At 46.8% G+C, this 21,113-nt stretch overlaps 1 protein-coding gene across 4 annotated transcripts in view; it reads left to right on the top strand.

The window, feature by feature from the left end:
• The window catches only part of FBN2 (fibrillin 2), a 254,563-nt gene that overhangs the window by 99,383 nt on the left and 134,067 nt on the right, over positions 1-21,113 (top strand). For 2 of the 4 annotated variants that reach the window (XM_084629192.1, XM_084629190.1), the window contains exons 12-15: positions 11,547-11,666; positions 12,266-12,391; positions 13,622-13,744; positions 16,341-16,463. In XM_084629192.1, coding sequence (XP_084485318.1) covers positions 11,547-11,666; positions 12,266-12,391; positions 13,622-13,744; positions 16,341-16,463 — 492 coding nt within the window. Of the gene's footprint in view, positions 1-11,543; positions 11,667-12,265; positions 12,392-13,621; positions 13,745-16,340; positions 16,464-21,113 lie in introns of all 4 variants that reach the window. The other 2 variants (XM_084629191.1, XM_084629189.1) reach the window with 1 other exon arrangement.

The raw sequence follows: 21,113 nt of genomic DNA, 5'->3' as shown, positions 1-21,113 counted from the left end.
TGGGGGAGGACGGGCATGTGCACCCACGTGTGAAAGGACCCCTCTAAGGTGGTGGTGTCTGCAGCAGCAATGGCTGGGGCTGGGTTCCCTTACTCTCTCACCCAATCAGAGGGTCAAAACAAAGGGAGCCGGATGGGGACACTGAGCAGAGAGCCTCGGACAGCGCCCACCGCTCCTCAAAAGCATCAAGGGGGTCGGTGGACGCCGCCCAGAGGAACTCCGCCCAGCTACATGAATGGACCAATGATCAGAAAACGGCCCCACAGTCACAGGACACTCCATCGGCCAACCTCTCTCTGGTTTTGTAGATGGCTGTTTTAGCCAGGGCCAGGAGGAGGTTAACTAGGAGATCCTGCGACTTTGTGAGGCCGTGGATGGGGAGTGCATAAATAAAAAGGTGAGGGGAAAAATGCAACCAAAAATGTAATAAAAGATTTGTGAGAAGCCGGAACAGGGGCTGCAGCCTGGCGCACTCCAAATATACGTGCGCCAGGGTTTCCATCACACAGCAAAAGGGACAAGTATCCGGGATGGGGTTGAACCGCGCCAAGTACATGCCCGTGCTCACAGCTCCGTGAAGGAGCCTCCAACTGATGTCCCCGATGGGCCTTGGACCCAAGGTGGAATATAGGCTGGCCCACCAGGGCTGCTCTCCCTCCAAAGGTGGCAGAAGGTTTCACCACTTTGTGTTGGGGCGGGACAGTAGGGTGAGGGCGTGAAGGGTGTGGAGCACGAGCGTGTATAGATGTTTCTTTGGCGTGGTTTGGAAGCGTACCAGCTGCAGTTCATGCAGCCGGCTCGCAGTAAAGGGGTGAGGGGGTCGATTGAGTCTATGGGGCAGGGGTCCAATTAAAAGGTCCGGCAGGCCTGGGGTGGACGGGGCGTGTCCTCAGGCAGGACCCGATCGAGGTAAGCTCTAACAGCGGGCAGCAAAGCGGCCTTCACCTGCTGAAGTATGCGCCGGGGGGTATGAGGTCTGGAGACCCCCATGCACTGAGCGAGCGTCAGGTGATCCATCCAGTCTTCCCGGTCGTAGTCCAGGTCTCCGACTCTCGTGACTTCTGCCAGGATCAAGCTCTGGTGCACCGAGCGGGACTCCGCCACCTGCACATGGAGCTGGGGGTTGTGTAGCAGGGACTCCGCGAGGAGGTCTGCCCCCTCGGTGGTCGCCACGGACCTGGTCGTTAAAAACAGTTTCCAAGTCCGGAGGAGGTCCTGGTAGAAGACTGGCAGCCCGGAGAGGTCTCGCGGAAGACCTCCCAGACAGAGATAAGAGTTGCCGGTCATATTGGAGCCCTCGGATGTGGCACAGGATGGTGTGCGCCAGTATGCTCCACGCCGAACTGCCTGTACCATAAAGGAGCCTCTGTAGGGCCTGGAGGTGGAAGACGCGGACCTGAGTGTGCAGACACTTCAGGCCCTGTCCTCCCTTCAGGGGTAGATGAACAACCCCTACAGGGGCCCAGTGCATTCCTAACCAAAAGAACACCAGAATCGATGTCTGGAGGTTGGTCAGGAAACCTGGGGCCGGGACCAGGGTGTTGAGCCGGTACCAGAGCATGGACCAGACTAGTTGATTAAGCACCAGCGCTCTCCCTCAGAGGGAGAGACATCTGGAGTAGTCCCGTCCATTTCCGGAGCCACTCTGTCACCCTGTCCTCTAAGTTTTCCCAGTTCTCTGGCGGAGAGGGATGCATGGCAGAAAGGTAAATGCCGAGGTAGAGCAGTGGACCTGTGCTCCACCGGACGGTCTGAAGCGCGGGTGGGAGGGAGCTCGCCTGCCGCCAGTCTCCTACCGCCAAGCCAGAGCTCTTGACCCAGTTGACCCGGGCGGAGGAGACTGCCGAATAGAGGGCCTGGCAAGCCTCCACCCGCGCCAAGTCGCCCGGGTCCTGGACCACGAGGAGCACGTCATTGGCGTACGCCGACAGGACCAGCCGCAGCTCCGGCTCCCGCAGCACCAACCCTGTCAACCTCCTGCGGAGGAGGCAGAGGAAGGGCTCGATCGCCAGAGTGCACAGCTGGCCCGAGGGGCGGCACCCCTGCCGTACTCCTCGCCCGAAGTTGACCGGTTCGGTCAGGGTCCAGTTGAGCTTAACCAGACACTCTGCGGAAGCGTACAGCACCCGGAGAAAACCCACAAACTGGGGTCCGAAGCCAAACGCCCGCAGAGTGCTCAGGAGGTACCCGTGGTCTACCCTATCGAAAGCCTTCTCCTGATCTAGTGACAGGAGGGCGAATGACAGACCGTCTCTACATCCGAGTTCCAAAAGGTCCCGAACCAGAAATAGATTATCAAAGATACTGCGGTCCAGGACAGGGTAGGTCTGGTATGAGTGGATCACATCCGCCAACACAGACCCTAGCCGCAGCGAGATTGCTTTCGCTACGATTTTGTAGTCCACGCTGAGGAGCGAGACAGGACGCCAATTTCGTAAATCGTGGAGGTCCCCCTTCTTCGGCAGTAAGGCGAGCACAGCTCGCCTGCATGAAAGAGGGAGGACCCCGCTCTGCAGAGACTCAGCCCAGACGGTGACTAGGTCTGGGCCGAGGACATCCCAAAACACGTGGTAGAACTCCACGGTCAGCCCGTCCATGCCTGTAGGCTTATTAGTGCGCATACGACGGAGGGCTTCCGAGAACTCTGCCAGAGTGAGAGGCAACTCTAGCCGGTCTCATTCGCTTGCGCTGACCGTACGGAGCTCCTCCCAGAGCACTCTGCAAGTGCCAGGGTTGGTCAGATCTGGGAAGAAAAGACTTGTGTAGAAGGCTCGGGCCCTCCCACACATCTAGACCGGTTCCGTGAGGTGGGTGCAGTCTTCTGCCAGGAGGCAGGTGATGTGTTTCTTGGCCCCCCTCGTTTTCTCCAGAACATAGAAGAAGCAAGAGCCACGATCCATCTCCCGAAGGAGGCGGATGCGGGATTGAACAAAGGTGCCCTGGGCCCGATGGTCCTCGAGGGCCCGGAGCTCCTCCCGCTTCTCCCGGCACGCTCCACAGAGGAGCGGGTCTTTGGGGCTGGCGGCCAGACGCCTCTCCAGCTCTAAGACCTCCCGTTCCAACTGCTCTATCACCGCATTTCTCCATCAGCTGGTGCCCTGGGTGTAGTCGTGGCAGAAAAGCCTGGTGCGCACCTTCCCCAGGTCCCACCATTGCTGCACCGAGGGAAAGGCACGCCGCTGCCCTCACCAGGCCAGCCAGAATTCCCGGAAGGACGTCATGAAGCCCTCATCTAACAGGCTGTTGTTAAAATGCCAGTAGGCCGGCTCCAGCCTCTCCGCACAGAGGGAGGCTGTCGCGGTGGCTAGATGATGATCAGAAAATCATCATCTGGGGCCAGCCGAATGCTGGAGGAATGGGCTCGTGAGAGATGGAAGCGTGATAAATAAATGCGGTCCAACCGGGAGTGGCTCGACCGATGGGCTTCCACCCAGACAAAGGTGAACATGGAAGTGTCATCCGGGTGGTGGTCACCCCAGATGTCCACGAGGGAGTGATGTTCGACTATCTCCCGGATGGTGGCGGCGGCGGCCGGGCTCTGCTCGGTCCCCAAGTGGTCTTGTTCGTCAAGGATGGTATTAAAGTCCCCTCCTAGGACCAGGCACTTGTGAGAATCTAAGGTGCCGAGGAAAGCGGACGCCCGCTGGTAGAACTGCAGCCGTTCCGGGCCCGATGTCGGGGCATAGACCTTAACGAGGTTAACCACGAGCCCCTCCATACGGACCCAGAGATGCAGCAGGCGGCACGGCCTTGGCAACCCCTAGCACCTCGAGCCGTAGGTCGGGGAGAACAGGGTCGCCACTCCAGCCTGTCGAACCGTGGCATGGCTAAAGTAGACCCTGTCCCCCCACTCCAGCCATCAACTGTCTTCGGCAGTCGGGTCCGTGTGGGTCTCCTGCAGGAAAACCACAGAGTACCCTCCCTCCCGAAGGAAGGAGAGCACCTGGGACCTGCAGAGAGCCATCCTACAACCCCGGGTGTTCAACGTTGCGATGGTGAGAGGTGTCATGGGGAGGGTCGGGGGGGAGGGGTCCTCACTGGCAGGGACTCTCGCATCTCCCAGCAGGCCACGCAGCAGTCCGTGACCCATCCCGTAGGTGAGTAATTGTTCACAGAAGATGTGGACCCACTAGTAGACTGTGGCATCCTGCTTCCCCGTCCCTTTACCCTCCTGCATGAGGGCCCTTGTGGCCCGGAGGATTTGAGAAAAGTCCCCCCATCGCTGGAGAGCAAGTTGTACCTTGTTGCGGGAGCCGCGGACATCCTCTAAAAACTTCCGCAGCTCTCCTCGCAGCTCATGGGGGGGTGGGGTTACGGTTTCCCGGTTGTTCCCCAGTAGGGCCCTTGGTGCAGCCCTGTGGTCCACTAAAACGGACAAGCAGGGTGCGGACCCCCGACGGGGTGCCTGATGGGCTGGAGCTTCTAGGCCCACCTCAAGCTCTGGGGCGATAGGGGGCGGTGGAGGGAAAATAGCAGCTCCTAATGGGTGGGGGCAAGAGAACACAAAGACCGCTCCCTGGCAGTCCTCAGTTGGGAAAGAGAAGGAGACAGCCCCGGGGGCGGCAACGACATTGCAGGAGGTAAATTGGGTGGGGTGGGGGAAGGGGCAGACGTGAGGTTCTGGGTTTCGGGAGGCAAGCAGCTGGATGGTGGCGCCTCCCGATCAGGCTCAAGAGTTAGTGGGGTGGGGAGGGAGCTCTCAGTGACACTGGGCGCGCGCTCTGTGGTGGATTTAGCGGCCACAGCATGAGGAGGTGGATTATCTTCTGTAGGGCCCCTGCCCAGGAAGGAAGTCAATTGCTCCGCACCAACGCGGGGTGCCCCGGCGACTCGTGTCCCGGCCGCGTGGCGCCGGCTGTCACCTGAACAGGCTCGGTGGTTGTCAGTGGGGTGCCATCAGCGGCTGGGTTGGTGGAGGAGTCCAGGGGCTCCTCGGAGGTGGGAGCAGAAGCAGCAATTAAGGGGAGGGAGCATGGGGAACAGAGGGGTGGAGTGAGGTCCCCCAGATAGAGATATGCTGGCAAAAGGTCGTCCTCCCCCTGGGCAACCGGGGTCAGATCTAAGGCCTCGATCTCCTCGAACATGGAGGAGAGGACACTTTCCGCCACCGTGGGGTTCTCCCCACTGGAACCCGCCATGACGGTTGCCTCGGGGTTCACGGGGGCTTTGGGTAGCGTCAGGACAGAAGGGGCTTCCTCGAGGGTCTCGGAGGGGAGGGTCTCCCGTGAAGGGGAGACACTACCCTCCGGTGTTGCCATGTCTTTCCCGGCTGACACTGGTGGATGGGACACACTCATGGGCAAAGCGGAAGGTTCGGCATCTGTGCCCACTTTCCTAGTCTTCTGGGGGGCCTCCACCTCGGGTAGATGAGGCGGAGCTCGAGCCTTCTGCTTGCCTGGCTTCTCCTGGACTAGGGCTCAGCCCTCCATGGCATCATCTGGGGGCTGGTTAGCAGGGGTCGTGTCAGGGGGTAAAGGTGATGGCTCAGGGACTTGTGGGTGGGACAGGTGGGGCAGCATAAGGGAGGGAGGATTCTCCCTGAGGCAGGCTCTCTCCCATGTCTGGTGGTATCTCTGCCCCACCCTCCTCCATGGGCCCTGCTAGATTGTTAGCAGTGAGGGCAGGGCTCTCCCGCTCGTCTGGGCGTTGTAGGGGAGGTGCCCCTTGGGCCTGAGCGGGAGTAGCGGTGGTCCAAAGAGGAGGGGGGGCAGGTTCAGATACTGGGCGGCCAGGGGCATCGGCAATGACGGGGCCGATGTCCTGCCGGGTCTTGGGGATCCCAGGTGCCCCTCCTTGCCGGGCTAAGGGGCAGTCCCTCCGGACATGCCCTGACGCCCAGCAGAGGTAGCACTGGGCTTCCCCTGCTTCCCCTGTGGAAAAGTACACCTGGTAACGGGCCCCCTGGTGGGGGACTAGGAAGGACCCTTCGAACGCCACTCCGTCACGCACCGCCGACGGCAGTAAAAGTTGCACTTGCCGGCGGAAGGAAAAAATGTGACGGAGGGTGGGGTCCTTGCAGCCCAACAGGAGAGGGCTGATAACAGAAACAGGTTTCCCCAGGGTGGAAAGGGCAGGTAGCAGGGCAGCATTGGGGAGAAAAGGAGGGACAGAGGTCAGGACCAGGTGGACGCCCAGGTCCTCTAGCGGCTCTAGGGGGACAAACACTCCCCCCACCCCCCGCCAGGCCCCTCTTCACTGCTTCCTGGGCGGCAGCCTCTGATGCTAAGAAGAAAACGACCTTTCCATACATTTTGGAGGCCGCCACAATGGCCGAGGGCCCCACCACCCTCACCAATGCCCGCACGTAGGTCTGCACGTGGAGCGAGGCGGGCAACAGGAGGCATCGGGCACCATGCTTCCTTGTCCTGGTGGGAAAGGGGCCCCAGCCGCTCTTGACGGTGGCGGAGGCGGTGGGTGGGAGAGATGACGAGGTGGCAGGCGGGGGGGGCTGCCGCTGCCCGGGCATACATTCTGGGGGCTGAGGGAGGGACATCCGCAGAGCTGGTGGAGGGGGCAGCGAGGGAGGATGCTGTGGTTGGTGGCGGGGCTGCAGCAGTGGGGGTGGCCCCTGCCATGGAGGGCCTGGTGGTTTTAGCGGGGCTCTTCCCCTTCTTCTTGCCCTGGCCTTTCCCGCTGGCTTGGGGGGCTTCCCTAGAGTCTGGAGAGGCGATGAGCATGGCAGCGGCGGAGGTCACTCCGGTGCCCTCCATTGCCAGTGCCCCAGCGGTGGCGGTGGCAGGTGATTAACAGGAATTGGGGTCAGGTAGAAAGTGACAAGCTGTGGGGTGGACAGTTCAGGGGAGGGGGGGGCCATGAACCACCGTACGCTTGTCCAGAGAGTCCTGTCTGGTTGGCTGGTGCTTCTGGCCCACGCAGTGGAATCAGGGCGAGCAGCTGAGTCCAGAGGCAGATGTTAGAAAGCCAGCAAAGATGGTGGAGTGGGGGGGTGAAGATCATAGTATGGGGGTTGGGAGGACACAGATGGATTGGGGGGCAGCTCCGTGCCACATCCCCTGTGCCACCACAGACGCAATTAAAACACAGTCAAACTCCCCCCCACGAGAGTATAATTCAAAAAATTACTCAGTCTTACGGCCCCCTTCACGATGATTTGTAGTTTCCCTGGGTGATTTCTTCTCCAGCTTGTTGGCTGTGTACCAAGGCTTCCAGCGGGCCGAGATAAGAAAGGAATTCCAAACAGACAGCAAAACGGCTGGGTCTGGGGGTTTCCACTCCCCCCTCCGGATAGCAAAATCGGCAATCTTCCCCCCTCTCCCCCGGGGGGGTTCAGCTGAGGCAAATAGCTGAGCTCGAAAGCAGGCGTGCGGGGGGGGGGGGTGCTGGAGGCCGACCAGCACGTAAACGGCAAGAAGAAAAAGCAACAAAAAATCAAACCAAAACAAAAAGCGTCTGGCCCGATCGGAGGGGGGAACTAAGGCAGGTTCAAAAAGTAAGAAAAATCCAGGCCAGGGGGCTTTAGGAAAGAATAGAAAGCAGATAGCTGGGGAGCAAGCAAAGGACGTCCCGTTTCCCAACAGGGAAGGTTCTAGAATAATCAGGAACCTTCTGGAGACCATTAAGACAGGTTGATTAGAACACCTGCAGCCAATCAAGAAGCTGCTAGAATCAATTAAAGTAGGCTAATCAGGGCACCTGGGTTTTAAAAAGGAGCTCACTTCAGTTTGTGGTGTGTGTATGAGGAGCTGGGAGCAAGAGGTGCTAGGAGCTGAGAGTGAGAACATGTACTGTTGAAGGACTGAGGTGTACAAGCATTATCAGACACCAGGAGGGAAGGTCCTATGGTGAGGATAAAGAAGGTGTTGGGAGGAGGCCATGGGGAAGTAGCCCAGGGAGTTGTAGCTGTTGCACAGCTGTTGCAGGAGGCATTCGAGACAGTTGCATTCCACAGGGCCCTGCGCTGGAACCTGAAGTAGACGGCAGGCTCGGGTTCCCTCCAAACCTCCCAGCTCCTGGTCAGACACAGGAGGAGTTGTCCTGGACTGTAAATTCAGAAAAAAGGCCAAGCTGACGGCTGCTGTGAAGCTCCAAGGCGAGCAAATCCACCAATAAGTGCAAGACCCACCAAGGTAGAGCAGGAACTTTGTCGCAGTGTATATAAGAAGGATTTCAATAGGGTCAAGTCCATCTAGGTGTTAAAATCTCAAAATGCTAATTGGAGGCTTCATTCTGCACTGATCTACATTTTGAGTAATTCGGTGGATTCCAGAGGGATTGTACAGGGTATATTGCAATTAGCATTAAAAAGTCAACAGTTACCAAGCAGAATTATCTGAGATCTCCTGCTTGAAGTATAGCAAAACAATCACAGTGTCTCAAATGCTATATTTCAGAGTAGCAGCCGTGTTAGTCTGTATCTGCAAAAAGAAAAGGAGTACTTGTGGCACCTGAGAGACTAACCAATTTATTTGAGCATAAGCTTTCGTGAGCTACAGCTCACTTCATCGGATCCGATGAAGAGAGCTGTAGCTCACGAAAGCTTATGCTCGAATAAATTGGTTAGTCTCTCAGGTGCCACAAGTACTCCTTTTCAAATGCTATAGTTAACTGTTGACTGTTGAATGCAAATGCTGTATGTCAACCAAGAGTTTGAACATGGGACTTTAAGTGGGAACTTAACAGAATGAAATATCCGTGCATAATGATATACATTAAATTAAATTAAGCTAAAGGACTTGTTCAAATCCAATTTGGATTCTCTTCTGGTTACTGAAAGAACAGGCTTGGGGCATTGGGAACAGCTACATTTCACTGTATGGGGTAAGGTTAATAATACAAAAATGAACACTCTTTCCAGACTATTATAATCTGTTTGGCTCCTCACCCAGGGAAAACCCCAAAGGATATTTTAAGAAGTTCAGAAAATTATTAAAGAATTTTCGTGGGGTAAGGCAGAAAAAGAAAGTATGACTTTTTTCAAAATGGTCCTGCCAGAACAAAAGGGTAGGTTTATACACAACTTCCAGTCCTCCAATTATATTGTACAGTTTTCATCATGAATCATTGTCTACTGTTAAAAAGATAAAGTTCACAACAATCCTTACTGGACTGATACTGAGCAGTCTAATGGACCATCAGTTCCTCTTTCTGAATTGATAGAAATCTGTGTTGTAGTAACACTTCCTTGTTATCACTGTATTTGCAAAAACATATTCAATAAAATGGTAAAAATATTGTAGAAGCATCAGTAGCAACACCACAGTTACAGTTGTGTTGAGATTTGTACTTACAGGTGGATTCAAATACCTGTATTTCATACTTTTTTTGTCCTCTGATTTGGCGCAATAAATGTTCAGAAAACAATCAAACTTTCAATAGAATATTTTAGTGAAATTTTTGCTCACTGTTGCCGATTAAATATTTAAAAATTGAGAGATGTGGGCAACAGAGGGAGTTAGTTGAAGTTGAAAAGGGAAAATGATGTGGGGAGTATACATGATGGAGGACTTTATAGTCTGAATGCTTATTTCCTTGCGTTTGACAATTTGCTTTGGTGGGGATATCCATTCTAGTAACCTGAACTCAAGGTTAACTTTTTTTTTTAGAATATTTTTAGCCTGAGCCCCTTTTATCACTAGCATGTAATAATACAGGAAAAACCCAGATTCATATTTAAATACAAGGAGTCATCTGGCACACATGGACTGAAAGGGATTTTCTAAGCTTAAATCAGTTATTTCATAGGGGAGTATTGTTTTCCTTCTCTGGGGTTTATGAATTCATTGATAATGAGAGTAGTTGGTAATGCATATGAATTTGCTTTGACAGTTAAGCAACTGACAAGTTTTGCTGAGAACTTTATTCTAGAAAAAAAAATCTTTTTTATACTAGAAACCATAACAAAGTAGAGGAGTATAGTGTATATATTTATAAATTGCTCCTTTCCTCCTCTCTACTAGGGCAGGACAAATACATAATAGAAGTTGTTGGAATTAGGATGTTAGACAAAACATTCATAAGAAACTCCAATTCAGAGTTTGACATACTATCAGTAGATCTACAGTTGAGGGGCTTTGTTCTGAAGAAATTATGAGCAATCCTTCTGGGCAGGCTGGCTGAGCACTGAGCCAAAATATCCAGAGGATGGATTGGTCCACTGCACATGGAAATAAAACATTCTTTATGGCCAAGAATTGTAGAGTTGCCTCTGAGTGGGGAGCTCATGTAAATACATACAATTCTATTCGAGGACAACAAATGGCTTATCCAAACATATATAGACTGAAAAGCAGTTACAGTCACTGCTTTCTATATTCTTTCTAATTCCTTGATTTTTTTCTCTTTTCTTCATTTTGCTTCGTTCTTTTGGCTTTCTTGCAGCGATGCTATCAACTGCACATTCAAATGTGAGTGTTTTAAAGAGCTAAATGCTTTTTGCATGAGGAGAAGGGCTGTCTGAATCCTTCATTTATTTTTTTCTTTTATTCTTTTTGCTATTTACCAGAGGGCCCTAAATTCATCCAGCCAAAAATATTGCTATAAATCAACTTGCTAAAAGCACTGTTCTGTGTAATCCAATATCTGTCTGAAATGTAGTATGTACTTGCAATTATTTACAACAATGTGAGCATTCACTATTGCATCCTGTGCAGTGTGTGTTCTCGCTTGTGCCTTAGCTAGTAGAAAAGCTCGACTGCTGCGATTTTCAGCCTCAGAACAACCCTAGAACAACACTTGTATGTTGTGGAACTCCAACAGCACATGTTCATTTAGAAAATGGATAAAAATAAATCACCTCATTTATTTACCTTTCCCATTCCAGCCAGTTACTTCCAACGTGTAATGAACTGAGATTTACTGTCAGATGTTATTTACAAAGTCCAAGTTTGAGATCATTTGGAAGGCAAGCAAACTACATCCCACCTAAGAGCCAGATTGTATCTGGCTGCTCCCAGGTGTGAAAGTGTGGGTAAAGGATACAACTAGACTTCCTTCATCCTTATGTTGGGGGCCTCAATAATCAGGATGCGGTGCACAGATATTGCTATCTCAGCTGGAATTCCTCTAAGGAGTCCTGCTGCTGTGTGGCCCTTCCACACACTCCCATAGTACATGCCATGTCTTAAAGCCATAATCTGACCTAAACTGTGTCTGTGCTGGGTAATACTCTTCTTTAAGTGCTTAGTGCTTGCTTGTTGCGTTGTAGGCACCTTATTATTCAAAAGAAAGAAAATAAGTGGTTGTTCAGTTAAACAATTGAATGTGAAGCTGAACAAAGGATTTTTCCCTTCTGTTAGGCTAGGAGTTTCAAATTCTTCATAGATTTCTTTTTCTCTTCTCTCTTTTAGGATACATTTAAGAGAGAGAAAATACTATTTGTATTCCCTTCCTTTTTGAAAATGTGATTTCTTAGTTAGACTAAGAATAGGTGTGTGTGTTTAGGGAAGTAATAATTTTGCACCAAGAATAGGCTTCAAACTTCAGTGTTTGACTGTTAATTACCTTATTTCTTCAATCATAAAATGCTGTGCTTGAAAGAAAATCTATGCTGTGAAATCTCTAATCGTCTTATTTTCTGCTGCCAGCAGATGTTGATGAGTGCACGTCAAACCCATGCACTAATGGTGATTGTGTTAATACACCTGGATCCTATTATTGCAAATGCAATGCAGGTTTCCAGAGAACTCCTACCAAGCAAGCTTGCATTGGTAAGAACATTTGTTTACACTTCTGCATACTCTATCAGATTCTATTGGAGTTCTGAAAATAATTATTAGTGTTCTCTTTTTCAGTAAACCATGACAGTGATGTAATTGCTTTTTAATTACAGTTGAAATGTTGGCCTACCCTTGAGTTAATTCTGTAGATACAATAATGGTTTAATTTTTGGTCTTTGCTGTTCATCTTTTCCTTCCGGTGACCCAGTTCACTTGGCTAACTGGTTTAAATTGGAGAATACACAGAAAATTAAGGCTATGCATATTTTAATAGACTAATTATTGAACATCACTATAGACTAACACTGTTCAATAGTCTTATAGCAGCATAATGAATGTTTGACAGTATAAAGCTATATACATACTGGGAGAATGAGGTCTTCTCATCTTCAAAATGTTTCTTTCTAGGTCATATTTACTGTCAGGCTCTTTTAAAAACAATAGCTAGTAATGTGTCACTTTTAGTTCCTTGATGGAGAGTCATCTGATGGAAACCGTGTAAAGTGCTGTGAGGTACAATGTTTTCTTAATATTGTTTACTCATTGAAACTCCTAGGCTTTTTTTAATGATGTGTTTCTCTCTCACTTAGATATTGATGAATGCATACAAAATGGCATTCTTTGTAAAAATGGCCGGTGTGTGAACACTGATGGAAGTTTCCAGTGTATTTGCAATGCTGGGTTTGAACTAACTACAGATGGAAAGAACTGTGTTGGTATGGAGCGCTTGTCTTTATATAAGGGTGAAGAGCCAAAGAGAGACTCTGGTTTAAAGTTTCTAGAAGTTACATTTCACACAGTATTTTTGATCTTCAAAGATGGAATTTTGTGAAATAAGATCTGGTATGAGGTGCCAGAGCCTCACTGGGGTCAAGTTGACAGTGTGAGGAGCTGCACCAAGTAGGTGGTTTATGGAGCTGCACCATCCCAAAGGGAGTTCAGGAAGGAACTGACCTTCGCAGGGTGCAGTCTCTCCCTGAGTGACCCAGTGCATAGGTGGGTGTGGCTGGAGTAGAAGGGGAAGTGAGGGTCAAAACTGTGATCCCATCTCCTCCACACCCCTACTTGCCCCCTTTAGGTTACAGTTCACCTCTGGAAGAATATCAAGAAAGCAGTCCTTGTGTTGTCCTGAGCAAAAACCCTGCAATTGTGATAGGTGTTTGTAAGGGTAGTACAAGCAGTAAGGCTTCTTGCCTGCTTTCCCCTCCTCCTAATTTGCACCAACATAAGGGCTTGTCACGGTTTATCCCCATAATGGGCTAGTGGCCTATTCATGTTTCTGAACTGTAAGTTTCATATTTTTAGATTTTAAACTCTGGCTGCGGGGGCTGTGTCTTGGTAGGAGTTTGTAGCGCACGTAGCACATTTTAGTTATTGCTGCAATAACTGTAATCATAATACATTTAATATAAAGGCATTTAGATGCTATAATATATTTATATAATTTCTTGTTAATGACTAGGAAGAAGGTTATACTTGCTGGTTCCTTCGTATTTAAACACTTAGCATAAATTGTTTCACTTTCTGATAATTTCTGATAGTCACACAGTTTAGTACAGAGTGGACCATGCAATTCCTGTTGACAGGGCGGGGCAGACTCTAATATGTGATGCAATCCACAGGTAATAAGATTTTCTCAGGAAACAGCATGTCTCCCTTTAATCCCGTAGCCTGAGTTTTACTACTTTGCCGTATTAAAGAAGATGGGTATTTTTATTTCTGTTAAAAAGTGTCATGAGAAACTTGCAGCTGCAACAAGCTTTGAATTCTTTAAGATAGTTGAACTTTGTTCTCCCTTCTCTTAAGGGAAGAGGAGTCACCATTTACTGCCAGGCCTTCTCTGTTGAAATATTCAGGGTAAATGATGTTCTAACTCTGATGTTTTGCTGCTTCTCTTTCCTCAAGGCTAAAGGGTATAAGTCATTTTCTGTGCTCTGTTTCTGCAGATCATGATGAGTGTACCACCACCAACATGTGTTTAAATGGGATGTGCATAAATGAGGATGGTAGCTTCAAATGTATCTGCAAACCAGGGTTTGTCCTGGCTCCAAATGGGCGTTACTGTACTGGTACGTATGATTGTGAGATAACGCATTAGGACAATCTTAATTGAAACCACCTTTTCCTGTCTAGTGAATCATGTAAGAATGCAAATCTTTTGTCACATGGACTTAATAATTTTCCAGTATCTTGCTAGTTTGGTACAGTAGGCATCTAAAGCTGCCTAAAATACTCATTGTAATTCTAGAAAGAAATTACAGAACCATGTAATAATGGTGTGCAAGATACAGTGGTTGTATGAATGACAAATTGGCTTGTGAAAATTTGTGGGAAATGTAGCTGTAATTTATTCTGTAAAACACTTCAAAAAAGAGTAACAAGAGTAGCAATATGAAAAAGCTTCAAAGGTTTTACTTTTTATGAATATTCAAAAGTAAATTCCCACTTCATTTGCTTGTTGCTCTAGACCAGGGGTGGACAAACTACGGCCCATGGGCCAGATCTGGCCTGCCAGCCGTTTTAATCCGGCCCTCAAGCTCCTGCTGGGGAGCGGGGTCTGGGGCTTGCTGCACTCCAGCTGGGGAGCAGGGTTGAGGGCAGCTGCACGCAGTTCCCGGAAGCAATGGCATGGTCTCCCTCTGGCTCCTATGTGTAGGGGCAGCCAGGGGGCTCTACTCTGCATACTTCCCCTGCCCCAAGTGCCACCCCCGCAGCTCCCATTGGCCAGGAACCACGGCCAATGGGAGCTGCAGTGGTGATAACTGCAGATGGGGCAGTGTGCAGAGCCACCTGGCTGCGCCTCCATGTAGGAGCTGGAGAAGGGACATGCCACTGCTTCCGGGAGCCTCTTGAAGTAAGCAGCACCCGGAGCCTGCATCCTTGAGACTCTTCCTGCGCCCCTACCCCAGCCCTGATCCCCCTCCTGCTCTCTAAACCCCTGGATCCCAGTCCGGAGCACCCTCCTGCACCCCAAATTTCTCATCCCCAGCCTCACCCCAGAGCCCTTAGCCCCCTACGGCACCCTGAACACCTCATTTCTGGCCCCACCCCAGAGCCTGCACCCACAACCAGAGCCCTCACCCACCTCCCACACCCCAGCCCCAATTTTGAGAGCGTTCATGGCCCGCCATACAATTTCTATTCCCAGATGTGGCCCTCAGGCCAAAAAGTTTGCCCACCCCTGCTCTAGAATTACATAATGTTTATTAGGACACCATCACGTAGGGCTAAACACAAGCTTCTTTGTGGAGAAAAGGAAAATTTTGAACATTTAAAGAATGGAGCCTAATCTAACTCCATTTAAAGACAACTGTGGAAGTTGGATTGGGCCTTCAGTAGAAAGGTATTTAATGACCAAACTTGTCTGTGAACATTTTTTCTTTCTGTACTAAAATTGGAGCTCTTATGTGAATCTGGTTCCTTTTAAAATAAACCTGTAGCTTTCCAGTTCACACTCAAAGGTTATTTTTAAGCTGTCCATTTAGATGAAAATTAGTATGACTTGACCATAAAAAGATGAATCCACACTTCTTTTTTTCAGTTGCACAGATATACACTGTCTGCAGACAAAAGAAAAAATGTAGGGTTAAACCATGTAATTTAAATCAAATTTTAGAGAAAGGGGGAAGAGAAATCCTGACTTGTTCTTATATTTCTGAGTTGCAAATTACCTGTAAACTTGCTGAGAATAAAGAAAACAGGGAAAAAGAAAGAGGCTGCCTGAACTAATGAATGGGATTCATGAGCAGAGGTTAGCTGGCTTTGATTTAACTCAAATGTGGTATGAGATTGGTATTGAGTAACAAAGTGTTAGTTCATAAAAGGAGAAGACTTCCTTTCCTTACTTCTTAAATAGCACAAATAAATTGTCAGGCTTGAGAGAGCAACAAAACTATAGTCTTACCAGGTTTTGAATTTTAAAAATCAGTTGTTTTTATTTTAAAAAAATGAGAAATCCCCATCACCATGAAACAACTCCTAAAAGATTGACTGTGGTATATTAATGGTTGCTACAGGACAATGTTCTAGTACTGAACTTTATTACAATATAATGTTTTGTCCAACCATCTCATAGTGAATTCAGTACTTCGATACTGCAATAACAGGTGTCTTAGAAAAAACGAAGTGAGATAAATCAATATTGGTGACGCTCCATTTAGAGTTAAATAGAAAATCCAAATTGTTTCATTATACGGTACTTCACTGTGAAAATTGCATTACTGGCCAAAGTAAACCTCTCTTTACAGAGTTTGATCCTGCACCTTTGAAGTTAATAGGAGTTTTTTGTCACTGACTCCACGGGGAACAGCATCATGTCCTTAGTGAAGTTAAGTGAAACACTGGCTTTGCTAAAAGACAATTATACCATAATTATCTGTATTCTAACTTCAATTTTAAAACACAATATTACTGTGAAATAAATGGCGGAAAACAAAGTGAAAAATCTGCAATTGACAAGCTAAATATAGAATCTCTGATACCTCTAGACTCCACATTTTTTCTGAAAGTTTGTTTTAAAGTATATGCCCTTTGGCTGAGACCTTGCATATCAAGTTTAACAGGGAAATGCTAACAATCCCTCAACTACTATAGTACCAAGAAGCAATGCTTTAATGACATTTACTCAAAAATAACAATAAGTGAATTATGTTTCCCTCTGGGCAGACATTGATGAATGCCAGACGCCAGGAATTTGCATGAATGGTCATTGCATCAATACGGAAGGTTCTTTTCGGTGTGAATGTCCACCAGGCCTGGCGGTTGGGGTTGATGGCCGTGTTTGTGTAGGTAAGTGAGACTTCTTCAATGAAAAGCAATTAGGACTTCTTATTATGATATATCAAAGTATAATATTTTAAAAAAATCAAGACATTCTTCTTGTTAATGTTGACATTTGTTGTTGATTAAAATAATTAATTATGTAGGATTCATTCTGCCACATGGTTGATAGTCTGTGATTACGGGATCTGTGTCTTTTTAAATACATTTCCATTCCTGAGTCAGTATTTTCACTTGTACATCTCACCCTTTCCTCTAGTGCTGGTCACTTACCCCAAATCATTGGAAAAAATAAACCACTTTGGTCAGGGGAGGGGAAGGAGTTGTATTTTTTTGAATATATTGTTTCTCTCATTTTCACCTCTTTATCTCATCCTATGAAGATCAAGTAAAGCAAACAATACTCCAGCAGGAGAAATATAGTAAGTTATCATAAAAATGCAACCTAAGTAAACATGATTTTATATGGACTCATAAATATTTCATAATCACTGTGTTTGGTGGCATGAAATTATGCTGCACAATGTGCTGAAAATTAGAAGATAAAAAAGATTAAGGAAAAAACTGAGGTTCTCTGTTCTTAAACTGAGGGTATCAAATAATGTAGCTCTCAGCTTCATCCAATGAAAAATCTTATGATTACTAACAATCCTTGAAAGAATGAATTCCTCCTTTGAAATACATGATTTTTAGTGGCCCAAATCAGGTGTGTGTGAAGTCTGAAAAATCATCATCATCATCATAGAAATTAGAGATAGAAAGGATGTGGTAGGTCATGCATAATTGTCCCTGACTGTGTAGTCTCCAGTGATCACTCTAATCCAGCTTTAACTCAGTCAAACAATCCTTGTCCTTGGGAAACGTCTGAGTCTCAATGGTATGACTAGAAGCTGCGAATAATGAGAGAAACCAAATCTCTAAATCTGCTGTGGAGAAGGAGCGAACAATTCCATGCAAGAATTCCTCCTGAGAATTAGTCCTGCATACGGGAGATCATTGGTTTAGGGGAAGTCCATTTGCCCATTGTTGTGTATGCACACACATATGGCTTATAAACTAACAGGAAATAAACTAAAAATAACACAATACTGTAAATGTGCATGTTCACTGTGCTTAATGATGTGTGTTGGAAAAATGGAAATTTAGATAATTATTGGGTATTAGCAGATGTTGTCTGATGGCTTTTTATCAGCTTTCTTTTGTGTAGCTCGCTGTTTGCTATTACCGAGGGATCAGATTGGAAGAAGAATGTGGTGGTACTTCACCAAAGCTGTGCCCACAATCTCAAAATAGCCGGATGTTCCTGCTAAAATAATCAGCAGTGAAGTAGTTAATTTAGCCAACATTTAAATTGTCATAATTATGCTTCTAAGTTAAGATAAATGTAGTTGAGATAAATAATACAGCAGTTATCAGCAAACTTAGAACTATTCAATCAGATCAAGGATAAAGAGATATAAAGAACCAAGGTTGAAGCATTCTGTTCTCTGCTGGAATTATGGCCCTGTAGAGGTTTCAGAGTAGCAGCTGTGTTAGTCTGTATTCGCAAAAAGAAAAGGAGTACTTGTGGCACCTTAGAGACTAACCAATTTATTTGAGCATAAGCTTTCGTGAGCTACAGCTCATTTCATTGGATGCACATTATAAGCCTGCACAACTAAGAACAATCCTGACTCTGAACTGGGCCCTGGGGTTGGGATAACACAAAGGTGGCTTAAAACTAATGTTCGCTCCATATACTGAAGACGTAGCCCATTATTCCTACCTGCCTGTCTACAGACACAGGAAGATTGTACTGCATCAGTTAATATTTGGAAGGGTATCTCTATAACCATAAGGGCTAAGCACTTTTATATTATTTTAAAACAAAAATTTTAATTCTGCAGAAGCTGGGGGATTACCAAAATAAAACCACTGCAGTGTTCCACCAAGTACCAGCTCAGTCTAACCCCTTCAATTACAAACTCCATTTAGAAACTCCAATAGGAAAAGTCTGCATGGTGCAAGGAGTGAAAGGAAGTTCATGTGAAAAGCAGAATGTTCTTTTACTCTATTTCTAAATGAGAATACTAAATATGTACTGTATTTTAATAAATGCAGGCATTTTATTATAGTTAATTAAACCTATGCTAAGGTTTAAACCAAGAATTAAAAGTAAGAATTGTTCTCACTGATGTTGCAGCCATGATATTTGCTTATATCATGTTAATGAATATTGCCAATAAAGTACTGAAATGAGCACAGACAGCCTGAGATGGTAAACTCCCAGCACCATTCTTATTGTGTTAGGGATTTCACAATTAGGGCACAGTTGCAGAGCCAGCTTTAAGTACGAGCCAGGCAGCAACTTTTTGTGGTCCACACATTTTGGGGCTCAGGCCGGTCTGATCTCACACTCTGGCAGTGAGACAGTAGTGGGAAGCAACCCAGTGTTCAGTTTTCTGTGCTCTCCTTTACCTCCCACCCGCAGCGTTCCGGCAGTTTGGGGCTTTTACAAATTGTAAGGCCAGCTTGGCACAGTATTTCACATACAAGCATATACAGCTGCACATATCTATATAATAAGATTCCTTGTTTGGAGAAGAAGGAAGGAGGAATCTTATGTAATAGCTTTGTGCTAGCTTGTGGTGAATTTGGACTAACCATCAGTCTAAAGAAGACATTGATTATGGCACAAGGTCTCTTGACTGCACCAGAAGTTTTAATAGCACCATGATAGAAATTGTGCACAAGTTATGCTATTTGGGAGTTACTGTATCGGATAACTTATCTCTAGATAACAAGATTAATTCTGGCATCAGAAAGGCGTGCACCACGTTCGGCCAGCTGACCAAGCACGTGGGAACTAACATTGAACACCAAGATACAGGTTTACCAGGCTTGCGTTCTGAGCACACTGCTGTATGGTGATGGACTGCCTCCAGCAGGCTTCAGCAAAGGCTAAACATCTTACATACCTGTTGTTTTCACTGTATTCTAAATATGAAGTGGGAAATGTCCATGACACCGAAGTACTTGAGAAAGCAAAATTGCCAAGCCTAGTCATCATTCTCAAACACGTATCTCTGCTGGCTTGGTCATCTGCATTGAATGCATGCTTTCCAAAGGATCTCCTTTATGGAGAACTTGCAGATGCTCTAAGGCTACTAGGCCAACCTAGACACAGGTTCAAGGACATTTTGCAAAAAGAATTTGAGAACGTCAGCATCAAGCTGGGAATATTCAGTTAGCACAGGTTACACCGGAGGACTGTGCTGCAGCAGGGAGTCAGAGACTGAAAAAAAGTGGTTGAGAGAGAGAGGAAAGTGAAGAGAGCAAAGAGGAAAGCACAACAGGCCTCAAGTGCTAGTAGTGCCCTGGTTTCATCCCTCTGACCCTGCATCTGCATTATCTGTGGCAAGGACTGTTACTTGAGAATTGCCTTTTTCTAGCCACTTGCGATGCTATAGCATGGCACACAGTAACTGAATGGCTTTGGAGCTTTCAAGATGGGCTGCTGCTACTTACGATGAAATTCCAGAATTGCCACTTTGTGTCACTCTGAAGCCCAGAATGTCTATTCAGTCAGTGTGAAGTAATATAAACAGCTACATGCATGGTTCAGAGCTCTTTTTGTTTAGAATATCCTCAGATCCTGTCATTGCTGGGATTTGCAATCTGTTGCCATCCAGGTTTTAAGTTGTTGGCTATTTTGATTTTATGAATTACAGCTGTGTGACAGCTACGGAAAGGCATCTATCTATGTCATACCAAGAATTCTAGACAATTGTGATAGCAGAGGTAACTCAACTAATCAGTACTCTTACTCTCCAGTTGATTTGCATAGAGTAATTTCATTGGGTGTATGAGGGAGACTGCAGAGATGAGGGATTACTTGGCCCAACTGCCACTGTTCAGCCTATGCACGAATCAGCACAACTCTGCGAGAACCACATACACATTTGACCACCTCACTCATAGAGCCATACCTATGGGTTATCACTAGTACCTCTTAAAGATATACCATAAATATTACAGTTTCAACAGGAAATGCCCTTAAGATGCCAAGAAATCATGAAGCAGATTCATGACTCATTTGGGAATTTCAGTTTTACAAAAAGATGATATAATTGTTCCAGACATAAAGTAGGTTATTTCAAATAGTGTGTAACAAAAATTTCATTCATATGTAATCCTCTGGATAGAATTTCAAGGAGCCTGTATGGTGTTTAGAAAGTTGTATTCCAGGATCAGACACAGGAGCTTTCTATCTGACTATGCTACATGATTCATTGAATGATCTGAATAATATTATTCAGACATTATAGCTCCCAGAAAAGTATTTGTAATCTGAAAGTTATCACATTACATAGGGCTGATTTTATTTTATTTTATGTTAGTAGTACTCACAATGTCATAGGCATTTTGCTGAAAGGTGCATCAAAGAACTTACAATCAAAAGGCTCCTTTCTGCCACACTTACACTGAGTACTATCTTGCTTCAAGAGTAATGTCACTGAGTCTGATGGGACTTTTCATGGAGTAAGTTACTGTACAATTAAACATAAGCATGCAAAATCAGCCTCCAATGACAGATGAGTTTGGAAAGAACATACACCACAGACGGGAACATATACTTGGAATGGGAACATTCAGATAACTATTTAGAGCCAAATTCTG

The sequence above is a fragment of the Lepidochelys olivacea genome (assembly GCF_965140295.1).
Source record: "Lepidochelys olivacea isolate rLepOli2 genome assembly, chromosome: 5".
NCBI classification, from domain to species: domain Eukaryota; kingdom Metazoa; phylum Chordata; order Testudines; family Cheloniidae; genus Lepidochelys; species Lepidochelys olivacea.
Note: the sequence above shows the minus strand (reverse complement) of the source record. Positions and strands in the feature narration are given on the sequence as shown.